The 22,243-nt window shown below is 39.6% G+C and overlaps 1 protein-coding gene and 1 long non-coding RNA gene across 2 annotated transcripts in view; one reads left to right on the forward strand and one right to left on the reverse strand.

Moving 5' to 3' along the window:
* Positions 1-3,454: 3,454 nt before the first annotated feature.
* Positions 3,455-22,243, reverse strand: part of LOC120534613 (zinc finger protein 585A-like) — a 73,591-nt gene continuing 54,802 nt past the window's right edge. The window contains 2 exon segments of the mRNA XM_039762203.1: positions 3,455-5,125; positions 15,873-16,331. Of these exon segments, the coding sequence (XP_039618137.1) occupies positions 4,281-5,125; positions 15,873-16,331 (1,304 nt within the window). The 3' untranslated portion in view covers positions 3,455-4,280.
* On the forward strand, positions 18,303-19,220 carry LOC120534399. The gene is made up of 3 exons (XR_005634735.1): positions 18,303-18,457; positions 18,537-18,699; positions 19,191-19,220. It is a non-coding gene; the product is annotated as an uncharacterized LOC120534399 (long non-coding RNA).

Consider the following 22,243-nt stretch of genomic DNA (forward strand, 5'->3'; position numbering starts at 1 on the left):
TAAAAAATGTATTTCTTAATGTGGATTTATTTTCCCCAATGAATAAACGTACTTCAATTAAAGGATGGATTTTTCTCTTTTTTGTGTTGTGAGCCTTTATTTTTTGGGAAAAAAAAACAATTTATTAGAAGCCTAAGAACACAACTTAACCAGGGGTGCCAATAATTGTGGAGGGCACTGTATTCTTAGAACACACTTGTTGCTAGCAGGATATGGCAGAATGGATGTTGCTAATATTGTCTATGGTGACCAGGTTCACTCTGTTTACCGGCAGTCCCACTGGGACCGGACCATAATGCTTTGTGACCTTCTTCACATTTTCCTATATGACTTGTTCCTCTATTCTAAATAGCTTGCTAGGTGACTTAGACTGAAAGAAGCTCTTAACTACGCATTTCATCTTTTGTTACAGCAAAAACCCGTCAGAGGAAGCTGCTGCACCCTTCAGTGAGCAATGAAGTTACAGAATGCCTTTTGCTTCAAGAAAACGTTTATTTAAAACAATCCACATTTAAAATTATTTTATGGCATCAGCAGAACATACCTTAATGCTAGTTGTAATTTCATAGTTGCAAAACCATCTGGAAGCACAGTAGGGTTGAATAATGGCACAGGTCTGTGGCCATTTATCACTATATTGTCTTAACACCAAAGAATGCACATACTCAAGCTGTGAAAATAAAATAATAAATTACAAATACAGTAACATATGCACTTTTCTGATGTTAACACATTGACTGCCAAAGTGGAAATAGGTACATTTGCTCCTGACACCAATTTAGAATCAGGATGTTATTTTAATATAATAAACAAATTTTGCTATTGAGTAAAACTTACAATAAAAATTTATTTTTTCTAAATAAAATGTATTTGAGTGGCACGTGGGACAGAAAATTGTTTGCACATGCCAGCTATACTATATAAAAGTCAGTTGGCTCTAACAGATCATATCTCACAGTTTCTATTTGAACTTCATAGTGGTAAGATGCTGATCATTAAGAGATATTCAAAGGTTGGGGTTCTAAATAAGCAGATTATTTTTGTGCAAAATAAGTGTTATTCAAAATTTGGCTAACAAGTAAAACTCACTGAAAGTAAAATATTCTGTCCTGTGATGCTACACTAATTTGTTTTCATATTTCAGAAACCCACTGTACTCTATCTACATGTGTTACCCAGAAATACAGTCAGATCCATTAGGCATTTGAACAGTGACACAATTTTCAAATTGTGTCTCTTTATGCCACCACAATGGATTTGAAATGAAGAAATAACTACATGATTGAAGGGTAGGCTTTCAGCAGTAATTCAAAGGGTTTAACAGAAATGGTGTATGAGCCATTTAGGAATGACAGCCATTTTTATACATGGTCTCCCATTTCCAGGGGTTCAAAAGTATTGGGACATTCGACTGACAAGCTGTTCCATAGGCAGCTGTGTGCAGGTCCCTCATCATTTCATTTACTATTAAGCAGGTAGAAGGTCTGCAGTTGATTTCAAGTGTGGAATTTGCATTAAGAAGCTGTCACTGTGAACTCTCAATATATGCGGTCCAAAGAGCTGTCCATGTAAATAAAAACAGGCCACCATTAGGCTGAGCAAGTAAAACAAACCCTTTAGAGAGACAGCAGAAACACCAGGAGTGGTCAAATCAACCATTTGGTATATTCTTAAAAGGAAGTCTGGACAGCCATGGATAATCACACAATTCTACTTTTGGTGAAGAAGAACCCCTTCAAAACATTTATCTAAACCAAGAACACTCTCTGAGAGGTAGGCCTATCAAAGTCTACAATCAAGAGAAGACTTCATGAAAGTAAAGACAGAGGGTTTACAACAACATCCAAACCATCGATAAACCAAGGACAGGTTAGAAAATATTTTTAAAAATAACAGTCCAGTTTTGGAACAGTTCTATATGTACACATGAAATTAAGATCAATATCTACCAGAATGATGGACAGAGAAGAGAAGGAACGGCTCATGTTCTGTAAAATACCACATCATCTGTGAAACATGGTGGAGGCCGTGTTATGGCCTGATCATGCATGGCTGCCAATGGAAGTCACTCACTGGTGTTTATTGATGTTATGACTACTGACAAAAGATGCAGGATGATTTGAAGTGTACAGAGCAATACTGTCTGATCAGATTCAGATAAATGTTGAAAAACCGATAGGTCAATGCTTCACAGTACAAATGGACAATGAGACAAAACATACTGGGCAAGTTAACCAAGTATTTTTCACGGAAAAAAAGTGGAATATTCTTCAATGGCCAAGTCAATTAGCTGATCTCAACCCAACTGGACATGCATATTACTTGCTGAAGACAAAAGTGATGGCAGAAAGTCCAACAAACAAACAGCACCTGAAGACAGCAGCAGTGAAGGCCTGGCAATGCATCACAAGGGTGGAAACCCAGCACTTGGAGAAGGTCATGGGTTCAGAATTCAGGCAGTCATTGACTGGAGAGGACTTTCAAACACATATTGAAAATGAGTGTTATATTTATGATTATGTTAGTTTGTCCAAATACTTTTGAGCCCCTGAAAATGGGGATCATGTATAAAAATGTTTGTCTTCTCTAAATGGCACATACAATGTTCAATCACATTTTGATTGCTTCATTTCAAATCCATTGTGGTGGTGAACAAAGCCAAAATTATGAAAATTGTATCAGTGTTCAAATACTTATGGCCCCGACTGTATGCTTGTTATTGGCACTACAGACCTGAAAATGGCACACACGATAACTAGTAGTTGGCGTCCATCTTTAGATTGACCTTTTACGGATTAACTCGTATTTAGCAGTCAACATGTTAAACAACCTGACATGTTTCAGTATGGAGGAACATTTACATCTCCCAAGTGTGCATTTTCAGTACATTGTAAAGCTTCATTTCTGTGTTTCCTTTGACATTCAATTGCCACCATTAACCCATTTCACAAAAGTTCAATAAAAAGCTATATCTAAAATGAAGGATTTTTTTTTACTTGTGCATAGAAAGATATATCAAAGAAAGTAATACATAAATAAAAAATCTAAAGTATGTGCCTAAAAAGGCAAACAAATTCTGTCTGGAGTTCAATTCTTAAGTCACAAAAACAAAGCAAAAGCATCAGAAAACCAAACACATGACTCACTCTAATGATCTTCAATCCACTAACTCAATGCCGTTCTAGGAGGCCCGACTCTCAGCATAAAGCCAAATAGGCAGAGGGTGGTCCCCCCGCAGTTCAAATTGGTGGCCTCAACCTCTGATATTCTGTTTAAAGGGGCCAGTGCAACATAGCTAAATATGAATACATTAACACAAAAATAATCATAATACACACATAACAAATAATTAAGGAACAAAAATATAAAAAAAAAAAAACCAAAAACCACACAAGAAGACCAAACACATTAGCAATAACAAAACATACATAATTATATTTAAAAAATAGCAAAAATATTAAAATTAAGGAAATATTTACTTAAGAAAGGGACAAATCCCTGACTAAATCTTAACACTGGGAAGCTCTGGCTGCAAGGACAATGGCAGACTTGAAACACGGACGATGGTTTTGTACTGGAAAACATACTGTACAAATATAATCTTTGGGAAGGTGCATATAGTAAAACATATGTTATTTCGATCATCAATAATATATTAACTTGAAAATTTTCAAATGCTTATTTCAAAATGTTGCTTATTTCAACGTGCATTTCTTTGTATTCTGTGTTTGGTAGACAGAAATTTCTTTGGAAATCGCTTGATAGCCTCTTTTTTTCTTTTAATTACTAATTTGTCGTTAATTTACAGTAACAGCCTGGCATAACACCTGCATTGTCTCCAGTAAATTCTCATTCTGTAGCTCATAGAGAAAGAGGTCAGAATTATATATTAGAAATCCTAATAATCATAATCGTCTACATGCTCTTGGGTGTTTCTTGATAGGTTCTATGGGTCTAAAACAACTACAACAAGTTGTCAGCTTCTGTGTGTAACTTGTTTTAAAGCTGAATCTGTTATTTTTTTCCCTAACTTTTGTCTCTCCAGTTACATGGTAGAGTAGTCACTTAGGACTGAAGCTGCAATTATGTGAGCTATGTACAAACATTTGGCTTTGATGGCTAAATCTAGTTTTATGACTACACTATGATTTTTGATTCTTTGATCTATCTTGTGTTAGCCGAGCTCTCTCTCAGTTCAATTCTTGTGAGTCAGGTCAACCTAAGGTTCACATGGGGCTCAGCAAGGGGTCAAAGTGTTTATCGCCATATGTATGGTCTTGTCAATTTTTTTTACGTTGGTCTGAACTCCCATTTTTACCCTTCTCTCCTGTGTGACTTCTTGTGTGGATATGAAGAGAGCCTATGCGCGAGAATCGTTTGTCACATTCAGAACAGCGATATGGCTTCTCTCCTGTGTGAATCCTTAAATGCTGCCGCAGTGTGCTGCTGTCAGAGAATCTTTTCCCACATTTAGAACAGCAATATGGCTTTTCTCCTGTATGAATTACTGAGTGTTTTTGAAGGCTGCTTGTGTCTAAGAATTGTTTACCACATTCAGAACAACAATGAGGTCTTTCTCCTGTGTGAAGTTTTGAGTGTCGTTGAAGACTATTCAGGTGTGAAAATCGTTTACCACATTCTGAACAGCAATACGGTTGCTCTCCAGTGTGAATTCTTTTGTGAATCTGAAGACGACTTATTTGGAAGAATCTTTTTCCACATTCGGAACACTGATGAGGTCGGTCTCCAGTATGAATTCTTTTGTGCTTTCGAAGGCCGTTTCTACCAGAGCATTGTTTGCCACAATATGGACAGCAATATGGCCTCTTTCCGGTATGAATTAACAGATGGTCTTCATAATCATATTTGCATTTAAAGCTTTTCCCACACTCTTGGCAGACATGCAAAGCTACTGATTTTTTTTTCTTCACCTGATAATTATCTATAGCATCTATTCTTATCAATTTTACAATAGGAATATGTTTATTTTGCAAGGCGGCTAGTTTTAAACTCTCTGTTGTAAATGTTGATTCCTTCATGCTTTCATCACACTGCTCCTTTTGGGAACTGCATTGAAGATGGGTCTCAGAAAATAACTGGGAAGAACTGCCCCTGTCTTTAAAACCTGCATTAAGACAAATACATACAGTTTAGGTGATATAACAAATTTAAATACAATAAAATAAAATAAAAATTTCTAAACATATTTGACATAAACAACAACAAAAACACTGATTTCCATAGTGGATTTTCAAACACAAGATGTAGCTCAAAGTTGCTTTACAGGAGTTCAGAGAAACTGTTTCAAGAAAAGAAAAGGAAATTAAAATTAGACAAGAATCATAATGAGTAACTAACATACAAAAAATAAATATACAATTAACACATATATATGGAAAGGAAAAAGGAGAACTATACAAAATCTGCAGGGGTACCAAGGCCCAAAAACCACTCAGCTCCCATTGGGTATTCTACCAAACATAAACATGCTTAAGTAATTCATAATTTAAAAGGCTTGTCGAAGGAAAAAACAGCATATTCCTGTAAGGGATCAGTTTGATTAATATAACAGATCTCAAATACAATTTTGTTTTGAACCAGGCTGTGGGAATTGGTAATGGTGGCCCTGAAGAATGTCTGGACGAGGGGAAAGGACAATGTGACATCTAACATGTTGGTGGGGTGTACATTGGTGGAGGTATTTTTGACCATGAAACCATTTAGATCCGGTGTGTCCAACGATTCTGGAGGGCTGCAGAGGCTGTTGATTTTCTTTCCTGTCACTTTCTTCATCAGGGACCAATTTCTGCTGTCCTTTGACTTCTACTCCCTTTGTTTTAATTGTCATGTTTTTACAGATGCCATCATCTGAATTGATTTTTTTTCCCATTAAATTGCAGCCAAACAAAAATGAGATGTGAAGTTAGCCAAAAGATGACCAGCTAATTTCAATCTATTTCTCTCCAACCAGTTTCCTAATTAGAAACCGATTCTTGTTATGAATTAAACCTGTTATTTAGCTCCATGGCTTGCTGCTGCTCTCACTCTGCCATAAGAGACATTTCCAAAATGATTTATTTTCTTTTTTCTAAGGGAACCATCAAAATGTTTTATGGACCTAAACAGATCAACATTACTGAGACCTTCACCGTTCTTTATTTTGAGATATTGTATGATGGACAGACTGTCTCACTTTTGTGCCTCATTATTGTCTGACTGCTAATTACAGAAAATAGAATCAATTCAGGTGTATGCATCTTAAATAGCAAGTTAATTACAAATCAGGCAAAAGAAGTTAATTAACAGCAGAAACTGGTCACTAATCAAGAAAATGGTTAGAATGAAAGCCTGCAGCCATTGTGGCCCTACAGGATCGGAGTTGGACGCCCCTGATTAAGATAATCTGCTTTGCTCAACTTAACATAAACGTCGTTAGGGTTGGACTATGCTGGCAATCTATTCATTTTTATAGACAATACAAAATAATGCTACATTGGAAGTATTATCCATCCATCCATCCATTTTCTAACTGCTGGAGCCAATCCCAGCCAACACAGGGCACAGGGATCAATCCTGGGCAGGGTGCCAACCCACCGCAGGACACACACAAACACCAAGCACACACTAGGGCCAATTTAGAATCGCCAATCCACCTAACCTGCATGTCTTTGGATTGTGGGAGGAAACCGAGCGCCCGGAGGAAACCCACGAGACACGGGAGAACATGCAAACTCCACGCAGGGAGGACCCGGGAAGTGAACCCGGGTCTCCTAACTGCGAGGCAGCAGCGCTACCACTGCGCCACCGTGCCGCCCTGGAAGTATTATGCTCTACGTATTGCATTTTAATAGATTAAATGTTTTAAAACCTAGCAGGATTTAATCAATAATATTTTAGAATAAGCACTGTCAGGGATGCCAGGGTTGACGACCCGGCCGGGACGCCTTGAGGGACCAGAAGAGGGCGTGCGCCCACTTGGGATCACGTGGGAGCCGCCACCCTGATTGTTTTGGGGGCCACGGGTTAAGGGCTTGGAAGCCCAACCCTCTAGGGGCCTGTGGTCACCGCCAGGGGTGGTGATAATTGGTGTGTCGGAAGTGCTGAGGGGGAAGAGAAGCAGGGACACCCAGAGTGCTTCCGGGAGGACAGCCGGCACTTCCGCCACACTGGGGCGTGTCGGCGGGTGATTGCCGGGGAGCACCTGGAGCACATCCGGGTGTGGATAAAAGGGGCCGCCTCCCTTCATTTGAGGCTGGAGTCGGGTGGAAGTAGGACGAAGCAGGAGACGAGAGTGGAGGCGGCCCGAAGAGTGAAGGCATTGTGTGGCCAGGACTTTGAGGACTTTTGGGGTTTTGTGTGTGCACTTGAAACTTGTATATAGTTGTAAATAAACGTGTGGTGGTGGAAAAACAACATGTCTGCCTGTCTGTGCCCGGGTAACGTTCACAGCACTTACACTGGAAAGAAAGACTCCTTTATCTCTTTACTACCCTTAAAGGTTTTGCTCTGGCTGTTGGCCTTTCTCTCTTTCTCATGGGTGGGGGTTGAATTGAATTTAGTTTTGTTAAGTTTGACTTGATTGTATGGAATGTTACATGCTTTTAATAAAATTAAATTTAAAAAATGCTTTTTGATAACTTGATAAAGGTAACAGGTTAACAACATAGAGATTCAATAAAGCTGCTGGGAAAATGATAGAGGAGAAAGACATTCTGGTTGCTAAAAGAAACCTACACTCATTGATAGACAGGATGGATTTCAGATGTAGAACAGAGTGTGATATTTTATAAACTGTACTCACTTAAAAAAAAAAAAGTAGTACAATAAATCTGTTGCATCATGTCACACATTAACCTGTGTATTATGCAGAATGCCCCTCGGTTCTCCGAGTGCTGTGAACATGGCCACTCTCCCTGCATAAGCTAACCTAGCAGATGCTCTCTATCAAGGAGTACAGTCATGGGCAGAGTTAAAGTTTATGACCTGAGTAAACCTCTGACATGTCGTACATACTACTGTGACAACATATTTACAAAACAAAAAATCTCTCTTTGATCAAGTACATTAAAAATTAAAATGCTCCAACTTTCTCCATCCATCAATGCATTTTATAAACCACCTTATCTGGAGTAGGGCTGTGTGGAAACAAGAGCCTATCCCAGCAGGCATCAAGTGCAAAACAGGTACAGTTCCTGGACAAGGCGTCAGTCCATTGCAGGGTGAACAAACACACAAGGGCCAATTTAGCATTGACAATCTACCTAACCTGCATGTCCATCAAAACAGGCCAATCCCAGAACACTGTTAATGTTACTGTTGTAATTGATCTGCCAGCCAAATTAACAAAGGGTGAGCCTTCCAAAATAGCCCACAAAACAATACTCCCCCCAAAGCAAACATGAGCTTTCTAGACTGCGCAGGCCTTGGAAGAGAGGTCAGATATTAAATTCAAAGCAATTCTGAAAGCCAAGAGCACATCCCTACCAAATGCACTCTGAAACACAACAGACTCTCAAAACTAAAGTAAGCATCTGAAATGTGTTACCAGCAGACATTAGCAGACAAAATACCTTTCATACCATTCTACCAGCCCAAAGATTATGAAGGAGATTAAATTACTCACAGCCCTGCCTCTCTGCATTTTGCATCCTCACAAAGAGCAGCAAGCTAAAACTCAGGGCCTTACAGCCAGAGAGCCAAGTCTTCCCCAGGTGAGCTGCAAGGGAGCTCAAGTGAACAAGCAGGCTTCTGATTTTGCGGGTGTCATGTTACATCGAGGTCTCTCTCTCTCTCTCTCCCTCTCACTCACTCTTTTAAACCTTGCTACGTCCACCTCCAGGGCTGTGGAGTCGGTAGATAAATGCTCCGACTCCGACTCCTCAGTTTCTAAATCTTCCGACTCCTCTGTATGTATATACTGTGCTAATGTATTTTCTACATCCATTGAAGGAAAGGAAGGCAACATACATGTCATTTCACCACAGAACTACTGGCTAGGAAGCCAACACTCTACTATAATGCCAGATTAAAGACAAACACAATGAAAACAAGGTTTTGCTTATTTTATTTTTTTTTAAACAAGTGTCTGGATAGTAATAGCAGGCATAAAAATCAGGAACAGGAAATGTATTGGTTCAAAAATACAAACCACATTCTTTGGTAGTTTTAACTTTAAAAAAAAAACAAAAAAAAACTTAACTATATGAACTAAAAACAATATCTGGAAAACCTATATTAAACTTGGAATACAGTTATAGTTAAAGGAAAGGAAATAAATATGGCAGCCTCCATATTCCTCTGACCTCGGGTTCCCTTTAAATGCAATCTAAAATCAGTGGGCTTTAGGCTAGGTTCACAGCTCCCTGTAACAGTGGAACACGACACAATGGAAAGCGGTGCCGCACCTTACCTGTGCATTACATCCCATATAGTGACGCATACAGTCAATGAAAAGCGTGCTTCATGGTTACTTGACATGTTCGTTTTGTGGTAACATTATGCACTGCATGCATTCGGCTTTATTCTTACAGCAGAGAAGTAGTTCATTTTGACTGTTTGTGAATTGGGATATTTCAACTTACTTTTTTAATTCCCATTTAAATTTAGTAGGAGTCGGTTAACTTTTTGCCGACTCCGACTCCAGGTACCCAAAATTGTCTCCGACTCCACAGCCCTGTCCACCTCTTCCCCAAACAATCCCAGGCGACCCCCTAAACACCACCAGGGAGATATCACTCAGGACACCACCCTTCTTCAATTCACAAGCTCACAAGGAGGAGCTGGCAGCACACTTGGGGACCATGGAGTCAGAAAGTACCAGCTTACCCGGCTGAGCTGAGATGGAGTTCTCTCTTTGCTCTATTGGCTGACAAAGGAGTAGCAGCACTACATAAAGTGCCTACAACTCTACAACAGCCCTGGCAGTATTACACAACTGGACACATTCAATCGGTTTGCTGGGAAGAAGGAAGAATCAGCAGTCTCTTTAAAAAGGAGCCAAAAATGCAGAGGGGATTGCAATCATCTGTGTATATTTGTCTCTATGCAGCACTGCAATTACAAATCACCCTTGGATTACAGTTTCATTCTGGATTTATGTTTGTTGAAGCGATTTTCGTCTGAGCTGGTAAACGTGTTCTTACATGGAGCACTCCCAACATCTATGCTTCTTCACACAACATGTCAAACACTGTACTTTCCCAACATTCAGGAAACTGTTCATTTGGCATCTCAATTCATTCTCATGATCATCTGCACTTGTTGTACTGGACTGTGTCGTAAGTATTTTATTGTCTAGTGCTTGGTGATAATTATTTACATTCACGAAACACTATTAGGGACCTGGAGAGGCTTTACACATTTTTGTTTAAAATTGTTTTTTTTTTTCTCTACATTATCTGATTAATATATGCTTTATTATCTCTTTATTATTTATAGAGTCTTTGTGCCACTTATCAGTGTCTGCCCGTAATAAAGCAAACAAATTGCCATCTTTGGACTGTGTGAACCTTAGCAGCCTCGAGAGAACTACAAGGGTGTTCGGTTACCCCAAGGCCCTTAGTGAATTTCTGAGCAGAAACAAACTGGTGCCATGACCTGGAAACATTATAGGGGAAGGATGTTTTGAAAGAGAATTTGCTGTGATGCAAGAAACTCCTTGGCAGTTAGACGCTCTGATAAGCCACTGCACCAAAAGGAGTCCTCTTTAGTGCATCAGGATAAGCTGGTATTTTTGGACTTCAAGGCTCCAAAGCTCCAGTTTTGTGACAAAATTGATTACAGGTACATCCAGATACACAGTGAGACCGAAAGTTTGTGGACACTTGCCTATATGAGCCTGATGGACAACCTTTTCCAAAACAATGGGCATTACTAAGGAGTGGACCCCCTTCTGTGGCTATAACAGCCCCCACTCTTATGTGTCCATTCAGCCAAAAGAGAACTTGTGCGGTTAGGCACTGATGTTGGATGAGAAGACCGGGCTCACAATCAGCATTGCAATTCGTCTCAAAGGTGTTCAATAGGGTTGCAGTCAGGCCACTTGAGTTCCTCAATATCATTATGGACCAGGATTCGTACACAGGGGTACTGTCATGCTGGAACAGAAAACGGGTTTCCTCAAATTGTTGCCACTAAGTTAGAAACATTTAAATTGTCTAAAATGTTTTTATATGCTGTAACATTAACAGTAGAAATCACTGAAACCTAGGGGTTTAGTCCAGACCCGTTAAAACAGACCATTATCTCCTCTCCACCAGTTGGCTCTATACAGCGAAGAAGATAGCATCCTCTTGGAATCTGCCAAACCCAAATTCATCTATCAGACTAAGATAGTGAGGCGTGATTCATCACTCCAGAGTACACATTTCCACTACTGCAGAGTCCAACGATGGCATACTTTACGCCACTCCTGCCAACACTTGGCATTGTGTTTAATGATCTTAGGCTTGAGTGTAACTGCTTGGCCATTAAAACCCATTCTGAGGCAGTTTAGACCTTTGTTGTGAGTGATGCTACAGAAAACAGACTTCATTGTGGAGCTGTTGTTGCTTCTCAACACTTCAACTTCACAATAATAGCAGAACACAAATTTCAGGTACTCACGTGTGGTAAAGGTGGCATCCTCTGACAGTGCCATGGTTATAGTCACTGAGCTCTTTGGTACAACCTAATGTTTGTCAATTGATTTTCTCTTAGCTTCATCTTAGTTTAATCCTGATGCTCTGTATATTCAATTAATTATCATTATTATACATGGTGGTTCCAAAATCTACTAACCCCTACTTTTTCTGGGGTGGTGACCTGCGCCACCACCACCTGATCAAAGCACTGTGATGTCACTACATTGATGGATTAAAGGCCAGAAATCCTGATGACTGTCATCATCAAGTCCTTCCATGAGAACCCTGAATACCATGAGGACTGATTGAGGTCATTTATGTGAGGTAGAATGCCTAGAGGGGGCTGGGTGGTCTCGTGGCCTGGAAACCCTGCAGATTTTATTTTTTTTCTCCAGCCATCTCGAGTTTTTTTGGTTTTGTTTTGTTTTTTCTGTCCTCCCTGGCCATTGGACCTTACTTTTTTTCTATGTTAATTAGTGTTCCCTTATTCTATTTTTTGTTTTGTCTTTTTTCTCTTTCTTCATCATGTAAAGCACTTTGAGCTGCATAATTTGTATGAAACTGTGCTATATAAATAAATGTTGTTGGTGTTGGATATTGTAAGGCTGTATGCTTGATTTTATGGACCTGTTAGCAATAGGTGTGACTGAAAAACCTGAACTCAGTCACTTCTAGGGGAGTCCACATCATTTTGGCCATACAGAACATCAACAGTGTGTACCATAAAGAAAATTAGGGGGTCAAATAACTGGGGTAAGACAAAAATAAATAAAGTTATTGATTTAATTAGGATAAGCTGGTTCTAGTCCAAACTGAAAGGAGAAAAGGGGAAACCGTGCAAGGTAAAATATAAGCAAACTAAGATGTACAAATACAACAAGGCTTCTGAGGTGATCCAAAAGGTAGATTGACTAATCAAGACACCTAACGACATCAGGGTGAAAGTGACATTCTCACTAGTGACCTCCAAATATAATTATGTAAAATTGAAAAAAATAAATTAGCTTAGACTGCTGTGTCCAGGAGCGGGCGCTAGCTCCCTAGGAATGAGTTCTTTTGTAATTGTGGTGTGTTACTTAAACCAAATCTATTTAGATGTCACATAAAAGGCGATACCCCTTCGTAGAGAAATGGCGGTAAGAAATAATGTAGGAGAAACAGCTTAGCTTTGTTTAATGTCGGCTTATGCTGCATATCAGATGAATGAAGTCAATGACAAAACCCGGTTCAGAAATGGGGGCCAGGGGTGTAGAGTCTGTCGATGTCGTTGGTGCAGTGGAAGGCATTTTCAAAAACAGATGACGGTTTTTACCATCCGTCTGTTGGCTTCAAAAGGTGTGCCGGGCAAGGTTCTGAGACTTTATATTGTTTTCTCCATGTGCAGAGCCCCACCTCAGGCAAACATGCAGTTCCAAACAAGGTGTTTAAACGAGGATACAATTCCATGTTGACTTAACAGATAGAAACACTTTCCATTTGTTTCAATCTGTCTTATGTCATACTGCTTGCCTAGCATTTCTATGTGATGAGCGCCTGTGCTTAGTCTGGCAATGTGTAAGCTGTGCATGTGAGCATAAACAAAGCAGATTTATAACATATTTCCACAGAGCACAGTGACATACTAAACTTATGATACCAACTGTTAAAAACACATGCTTTTACATGCAAACACAAAGCACTACGAGTACTAAGAATCTGATGTGTCTATCAAGTCTAATGCCATTAGGTTGAATTTTTCAGATCAACAATACAAAAACACTTTGCTTCACATATTAACAATAATATACTGCAGATGTTCAATCAGACAGTTGTGGCGAGCGAGCGCCCTCTTCTCTGCGGTGGTGTGCTGGGGAGGCAGCATTAAGAAGAGGGATGCCTTACCCCTGGAAAAACTGGTGAGGAAGGCAGGCTTTATTGTCGGCACGGAGCTGGACAGTTTGACATCCGAGGCAGATCGATGGGTGCTGAGCAGGCGCCTGTCAATCATGGAGAATCCACTGAACAGGATCATCTCCAGACAGAGGAGCAGCTTCAGCGACAGACTGCTGTCACCGTCCTGCTCCACTGACAGACTGAGGAGATCGTTCCTCCGCCACACTACGCGACTCTTTAATTCCACCCGGAGGGGGGTAAACGTTAACATTATACAAAGTTATTATCTGTTTTACCTGCATTTTTATCACTCTTTAATTCAATATTGTTTTTTATCAGTATGCTGCTGCTGGAGTATGTGCATTTCTCCTTTGGATTAATAAAGTATCTATCTATCTATTAGGAAAATGTACCTCTATTTTGTTGTATAGTCCATTCATTGCTGATAATAAATCTCCCCACTCACCACATATCTTCTTATATAATACGCTACCGTGGCTGTCCGTTTGTCTGTACAGGATTTTTGTAGCTCACAAAAAGTTTGACCTATTGACCTGAAATTTGGTACACATATACTACGTCACCTCTACTATCTGCTTTCGGGGTGATGATTGACCTCCAAGGCTATTCCTTTTATTTTATTTTATTTTATTTTATTTTAGAATCAACTCTCGGCGGCAGCCAGCAGGGCGGCTGTGTGGCTCTTGCGTATGGGCGCCTTTCTCATTCCTACCACGTTCGCCGTCACTTCCCCTACCTCTTCATATCTTAAATCATTCTTGAGGCAGAACATACTAAGTAATTACAACACAAAAACTGACTTAATCAGTTTTGACACGAAAAGATGCCGATAGAAGAAGAGAAGAAGCGAGCCGGTAGGGTAGAGAAAAGAAGATCTGCTCAGGAAGCAGCAAGTGCATCAGCCTCTGAACAAATGAAGGCTAAACGTACAGAGAAAGAGAATGAAAACAAGGAATGCTCAAGTCAAGTGTATTCACTGCATGTTATCCACTGCTCTCTCTTCTGTTTCTTTTCCCGGTTTTCTGTGTTGCCGATCTGCACCATCACCACCTAATCAAAGCACCGTGATGTCCCTACATTGATGGATTAAAAGCCAGAAGTCCACATGACCATCATCATCAAGTCCTTCCAAGAGAACCCTAAATACAAAGAGGATTGTTTTATTTATGTTAGGTAGAATGCCCAGAGGGGGCTGGACGGTCCTGTGGCCTGGAACCCCTACAGATTTTATTTTTTTCTCTCCAGTCGTCTGGAGTTTTTGTTTTGTTATTTCTGTCCTCCCTGGTCATTGGACCTTACTCTTATTCTATGTTGACTTATTCCAATACTTACTTTGTCTTTTATTTCTCTTTTCTTCATCATGTAAAACACTTTGAGCTACACTATTTGTATGAAAATGTGCTATATAAATAAATGTTGTTGTTGTTATCATGCAGTGCGCCGTTCCTGGTCATAAAATATTTGGTCATTTCCATGCATTCAAACATCAGCTCGTCAGTGAAGCACACCAACAAAACCAAAAGGGACGGAGGAAGGTATGAAATTAGAATCTTTAAAGTCTCATTACAAATAAATAGACAGGCAGTGTGGCATAGTGGTCAAGGCTTTGGACTTCAGACCCCAAGGATGGGGGTTCAGATCACCTTGTGATCATGAGCACTCTCTTCACTTGTCTGTACTCCGGTTGGAAAAACAAAAGTGATTTACATAAAGGTGTCTGCCAGAAAAATAAATAGATTATCAAACTTACACTCATGGGGCCCAGATACATCTAGGAGATGTGATATGGAAATCCATAAAGCCATGAGGAATACATTTAAACTACACACAGGATTAAAGTCTTGAACAAACAGCATGGCCAAACTAAACATGTTCTCCATAATGCTAGTTCTGCAAATGACATGTCACTCAATGAACTCATACATTTAGGAGTTTCTCCTCACTGTTCAATAATGAACTATTATTTAAGTTTATGTCAGCATTACTTTTAATTTGGCTTATTGTTTGTATACTTAACCTGTGTAAGTGGTACTGAACCAAACTGAAAGGGGAAATGGGGAAATACTGAGCAATTTTAATATAAATCAAAGTGAAGCTTGCAAATAAAATGTTGCAAAATATAAAAATGCAATAAGGTTAGTATAAAAAAGACTGTTTAAAATATATTTTCTCACTTGTTTTAAGCAATGAAACTGATAAGACTGTGTAACCGCTTCTCACAAACAGAAATAAGTATGCATAATCTTAAAGTACCTACTGTATAAGATTCTCTCTTTTTTTTTTTTTTAAGTTACACAACTTATGCACTCCAGAGGAGTTACTATAATTATACATTTCTGAAATATACTTTAGCTGTACCTGCATCTTTAATCTTGGGTAATTCCTGGCTTGAAGTGACAGAATGCTGCTGTAGAAAAGGATCAACAGAAGTTGTCTTTTTCAGTGAAGCTGGACACTCCGGTAAACTGGACTCCTCTTTCACTGGGGAAATACTTTCCTTGATGATATTTACACTGTCACAGGTTTCACTTTTGAGATTCATGGAGATGTGGCTGGTATCCTCCGTTTTAATGTTAAAACGCTCCTCCTCGCAATCCTCCTCTTTAATAGCAGACTTCCCCTCTTCGCAATCCATCCTGCTCATGCAAAGACCCTTTGGAGAAATGGGCACAGAGTCCCACTCACAGTCCTCTTGTTTGATGCGAGCCAGCCTTTGCTCTATGACGTCATCTTTTGACGAGCCCATGTTCAGCGCAACCCTTTCTATGGTTTGTGCGGCCCTTTTCATATTCTTAGCGCCAGACTCCAAGCCATTAACTCACAGCTTGATCAGGTGAACTAGAAAGGCCACATCTTTCCCACTAAAAGAAAAAAAAAAAAAATCAAATAATTACTTTAATAAAAGTAAACAAACACACTTTTGTGTTCCCTTTCCAGCCCTCCTATGCGCACAAACCAAAAGAAAGTTTTACAGAGAAATTTTAAAACGTCTAACTCCATGGTCTTGAGAATCTTTCTGGCACATTAACTGTGAGTCCCGACTAGTATCGTGCCATGTCCAAGTGTCTTTCTGTTACCTTACCAGAGGTGCTACACACTTTCTGAGATAGCACTCCTTAGCCCTTCACTCTCCCCACTTTGATAAGCTTGTTCAAAAAAAAAAACCAAAATGCCCACCAGAAGGGGCCTTCTTTGATGGTTTCATCACATCAGTGACATAGACAATAATGGAGGGAGGGTTGTACATTTGAAAAAAGGTACCACTTCAGCAATCTTGAGTCTAAATTTCCTTTTGGGGTTAATAAAGTTTATCAAACTAAATTATTAATATTAGGGATAAACAAATGTTGGGTAAATTATGATGTTCAATGCTTTCTCTGCTACATCTACTAATTCCAACATAGATATTTCTCATACCTCACTATTTGCTCAAAACTATCAATTCGGTTTTGCAAGCAATTGCACCTGATTAATTTCTGTTATCAGCTGAAAACTTAAATAAGGTAAATATTACAATTTTTATTTTCTTAAATATTATTGCCATTTGACACTTACTTTAGTTTCAAGAACAAATTGAACAAAAGTAACAGGTAATTTTGTTTGGTTATAACATTACTTAGTTATTTTAAAAGGAAACATGGCATGCTGCAGCCATGAACATCTACGTAAAAAAGGATTTTGCTTTCTGGCTGCCTTGATTGAATGTCTTGTCTTTATCAAAGGACTAGCAGGCTATGGTGCACACAATGTAAGCAGCTTATTTGTTCGGATGGTGCTCCTGCAGATCACTAATTAAACCCTGAAAACTCTTCACCTAACTCCTGCCAAACAAAGCAAATATGGTAAACTGCCAATTTTACTAAGTGCCATTTATGGTGGCAAATAACAGCCACCACTTTACCTATTAACACTAGAATTACCAGAGTCTATGGAAAAACTTGTAGATCTGGCACACCTTAAAACCGTTCACACCTCTCCACCAGCGTCTTTTGTCTTCTAAATGTGCCAATTAAGATGAGCAGCAAACAGTCGGCTATTCCATCCCCCACCATCGCAGAACATTCACTAAGTTTTCCCAGTTTGTGCCTTGTTTGATTATCTGGGAGTGACTGAACTGCTGGAGTTTTAGAGTGGAAATAATAGATCGTTATTTGGAACACATGCATTTCATGTGTGTTCTGTTTCTACAGTAATCCGTGCAAACACATTATTAAAACAGAAACTTTTTCATATTTTAGTAATAAATGTTACAAAATGTAGGCATAAACTATAGAATGTGTGAAGCTTGATTTCCAAAGATCAAATAAACACTTTCATAAAAGGTTCAAGGATGATACAATAGCTTCCATGACGTAGCACTAAGATTTAGAGTCTCTGAGCGCAGCAGTCCTGCCGTGCCTCAGAGACGCAAGTTCGATTCCCCCCTGGTGTGAAAGTGTTATTTTTTTTTTTCTTTTTAACCTCAAACGGACATAAAATTTATAAATTGGTATGCACCGTCAGTTAATGAGATAGTTATATTTTCATGTGGGATGCTCCTTTTAAAATATTTTTTAACAATTGTAACTTTAAATTTAGCCTCACTTATCATCACCAAAAATGAACAGTGCATTTCATGGCTGATGCAAAGTGAAAGTGAATAAGTCTCTTTTAACCAACTGAATCCATCAACAAAAAAAACTTTAAACTTCAATCATCCAATTTGTCATTCCAGGCCTTTACTTCCCTCATTTCAACAGGTTTGTGATTTCTATCAGTCAGTATTAAGACATAAGCAAAGAAGAGGTCCTTTATCAAAGCTGTATTGGAATTTATTCATAACAGATTGTTGATGGGTATTTTGAGTTGCCACATATATTGAGCATATTTTTACTATTATAACTATCCAGCAAATACACTTATGAAGTTATAAGAGGTAAAGAAGCACATCAAGATATTAAGAGGTAAGCTACTTCTTTTGCAATATTTCCAAAGGCTCCTCAAAGTCTAATTTCACTAATAAAAGGCTGTGTTTTGCTGCAGTCTGAGAACAGAGCATCAGGAGATCATAACCCAGCAAGCATCAGACTCAAGGGAGTGAGAACAAATGGGGAGGAGGCCAGTCCATCACAGGGTGAACTCACACAGCAAGGATAAACAGGGCAATGCCAATTCACTGAGCCTTCATATCCCTGGATTGTGGAAGGTATGGAAGTTAAAAGACTTAAAAGAATTAATTAGCCTTTATTAAGCATTAGCAAGCAAGGACTTTGCTAGAAGCTTCTGTGAGCAGTTTTGAAATAAGTGCATGGCAAACTGCATGTATGCAGGATATATAGTATGGAAGGTAGCTCACGTGGGAGAGTCTTGCCTTTTGGATATGTGGGCCAATAAGAATGTTGTAGCTATGCAAACTCACTTTGTCTTTTTACGAGGTAGCAAATCAAAAACAAGCATTAAGAGTATGATGGGTGTACAACTAATCAGCATTAAACTGCTATGCAAACTCACTTTATACCCAACTATAAAAATCATTCAAGTTTATGCCTATGTAATCTGAAAAAAGCATAAATAACGAGTGAAATGTCTGCTCGGAGACTTTCCTGTTTGTCAGACTCTGGTTACGGGGAGTCCCGTTGCATGAAACGAGAAAGACCCGCGTGACAATTTTCTGCCTGTCTGATTCATCCACTACAGAGAATAAACAAGACCACGAGGGGGAGATCAGTTCAACCACTGATGAAACAGAGCACCCACAGCGAACATACAGGCCCGGTACGTAAACGCAGTCTCATTGATTGCGGGGCTGCAGACTGCGCCACCATGCCGCAAATTGTGAACCTGGCCTACAGCGAAATGTAGTTGTCTTTAGGACCTTTAATGGTCTGTACTGTGTCATACCAAAATGAATAATTGTAAAAAAATTCTGAATTACTGACTTAAGATGCACTGCAAAAACTTATGTAGCTCAACTCTGTTAGCTGTTCAAAGAAAAATAGATCAACTTAAAAAAGACTCTCCCACCGCTGGTGCACAGGTATAACTGGTGCGCTGTCTGCAGGATGGAACATTAAAAAAAGTTTACCGGAAATGTGTGTCCCGCTTAGTCATACATCCGCCCAATCGCTCGTCTAACGAATAAGTTACAAAACCATTCGGGATCGGTTCAGAACTCCGTCCCTTTTCTGGTTAGAAACTGAGTTGCCTGTTCACGCTGTGTCAGATAATACATCTGAAGAACAATTGTTGCATTCAAGAGCCTTCACGTCAGGCGTGTTACTCAATCATCTCGTCAGGAATTTGTTCGATCGCCACCTACACTCGTTGCTCTCTCCGAGACTAACTGTCGTCCGGTCACTGTACTGACTTCTCTCCGCATTACTTGTGCCAGCAGGCTGTACTTCCTCTTAAAACTGACTCAGGTCCACGAGTTGTGCTCACTGATATCTTCCTGGAATTGGCGTCTGGCGTCACTATCCTCCGTGCTACACGAATCTCGCGCTATATTTCGCTTCGTACCCCTGCGTTGGCCCAAGTACTCACCACAAACATCTATTCAGTCCTACAAAGGTGAAAGAAACAGCCGCGAACTCGCTGTTTCAAAGCGGCCCCGATCATATTATTTGCATGTGACTCAGAGAAACATTTAACCCGACCAACGAAGCCACGCCTTTTTCCGAATTATCACCAATAGGCAGCCGAGCTGATTCTTGGCGCAGGAAAAGGAGAAGCCGCGAAGTTCCGTTTACTCAGTTTTAGTTCCTAAGTGTCACCGAACGGAGCAGGTCATGTTAAATGAAACCCCCTCAAGTGACACCATGGCAGCAGAACTGGGTGCTTGTTTTGGCAGGCTGTGAATAACACAGACGAGGAAAATGCACAAAAAAGAGCATGCCAGCCGTCTGCCAGCAAAAGAGCAGCTCTTACATGTTCAAATATACAACACTAGCGACTGGGAGCCCGATCGAATCGGGCTACAAATTCAACATTTGTGAAATCCACACTTTCTCTGCAAAGAATTATTTGTTTAATTAAGTCTTTGAAATGATTTTGTTATCATGGCACTGATTTGTGGTTAAAATAGACCTTTTTCTGTCGCCGGAAGGCACGGGCTGCTCGATTTCTTTCAACCCGTGCTGAATTTGTGGCTGTTCGAGCTTCTTAAGTCGCTTGTGCACGGCTGGCACGATGTCTGTCAGCGTTAGTAGCATTCTGTAGCGCAAGTTCTTCATCTATCCTTTGTGTCCGATTTGCACGATCTCTTTCAGCGTTAGTAGCATTTGTAGTCGTACGCTGCTCATCCGTTTGTTGTGCTCGCTGTGTACGTATGGTCGCATTAGCAAGTCTACGTTCCACGTCAGTCATGTGACTTCGTTTCCTACGCATCCTTCTTGGAGCTGCTCGAGGTATTGCTGCGAACACCATGCATACGAATAGTATCACATTATATATAAGGATGTTAAATCCCCATCCCTAGAATGTAAAAGCAAATATATATATATCAATAAATCAATCAATCAACATTTATTTATATAGCACATTTTCATACAAAAAATGTAGCTCAAAGTGCTTTACAAAATTAAGAATAGAAAAATAGAAGACACAATAAAAAATAAACATAAGTCAACATTAATTAACATAGAATAAGAAAGGTCCGATGGCCAGGGTGGACAGAAAAAAAAAACTCCAAAGGCTGGAGAAAAAAAAAAAATCTGTAGGGATTCCAGACCAAGAGACCGCCCAGTCCCCTCTGGGCAATCTACCTAACAATAAGTCAAACAGTCCTCTTTGTATTTAGGGTTTTCATGGAAGGATATATATATATACATACAGTGGTGTGAAAAACTATTTGCCCCCTTCCTGATTTCTTATTCTTTTGCATGTTTGTCACACAGAATGTTTCTGATCATCAAACACATTTAACCATTAGTCAAATATAACACAAGTAAACACAAAATACAGTTTTTAAATGATGGTTTTTATTATTTAGGGAGAAAAAATCCAAACCTATATGGCCCTGTGTGAAAAAGTAATTGCCCCCTGAACCTAATAACTGGTTGGGCCTCCCTTAGCAGCAATAACTGCAATCAAGCGTTTGCAATAACTTGCAATGAGTCTTTTACAGCGCTCTGGAGGAATTTTGGCCCACTCATCTTTGCAGAATTGTTGTAATTCAGCTTTATTTGAGGGTTTTCTAGCATGAACCACCTTTTTAAGGTCATGCCATAGCATCTCAATTGGATTCAGGTCAGGACTTTGACTAGGCCACTCCAAAGTCTTCATTTTGTTTTTCTTCAGCCATTCAGAGGTGGATTTGCTGGTGTGTTTTGGGTCATTGTCCTGTTGCAGCACCCAAGATCGCTTCAGCTTGAGTTGACGAACAGATGGCCGGACATTCTCCTTCAGGATTTTTTGGTAGACAGTAGAATTCATGGTTCCATCTATCACAGCAAGCCTTCCAGGTCCTGAAGCAGCAAAACAACCCCAGACCATCACACTACCACCACCATATTTTACTGTTGGTATGATGTTCTTTTTCTGAAATGCTGTGTTCCTTTTACGCCAGATGTAACGGGACATTTGCCTTCCAAAAGTTCAACTTTTGTCTCATCAGTCCACAAGGTATTTTCCCAAAAGTCTTGGCAATCATTGAGATGTTTCTTAGCAAAATTGAGACGAGCACTAATGTTCTTTTGCTTAACAGTGGTTTGTGTCTTGGAAATCTGCCATGCAGGCCGTTTTTGCCCAGT

Source organism: Polypterus senegalus, chromosome 8, assembly GCF_016835505.1.
Source record: "Polypterus senegalus isolate Bchr_013 chromosome 8, ASM1683550v1, whole genome shotgun sequence".
Taxonomy (NCBI): domain Eukaryota; kingdom Metazoa; phylum Chordata; class Cladistia; order Polypteriformes; family Polypteridae; genus Polypterus; species Polypterus senegalus.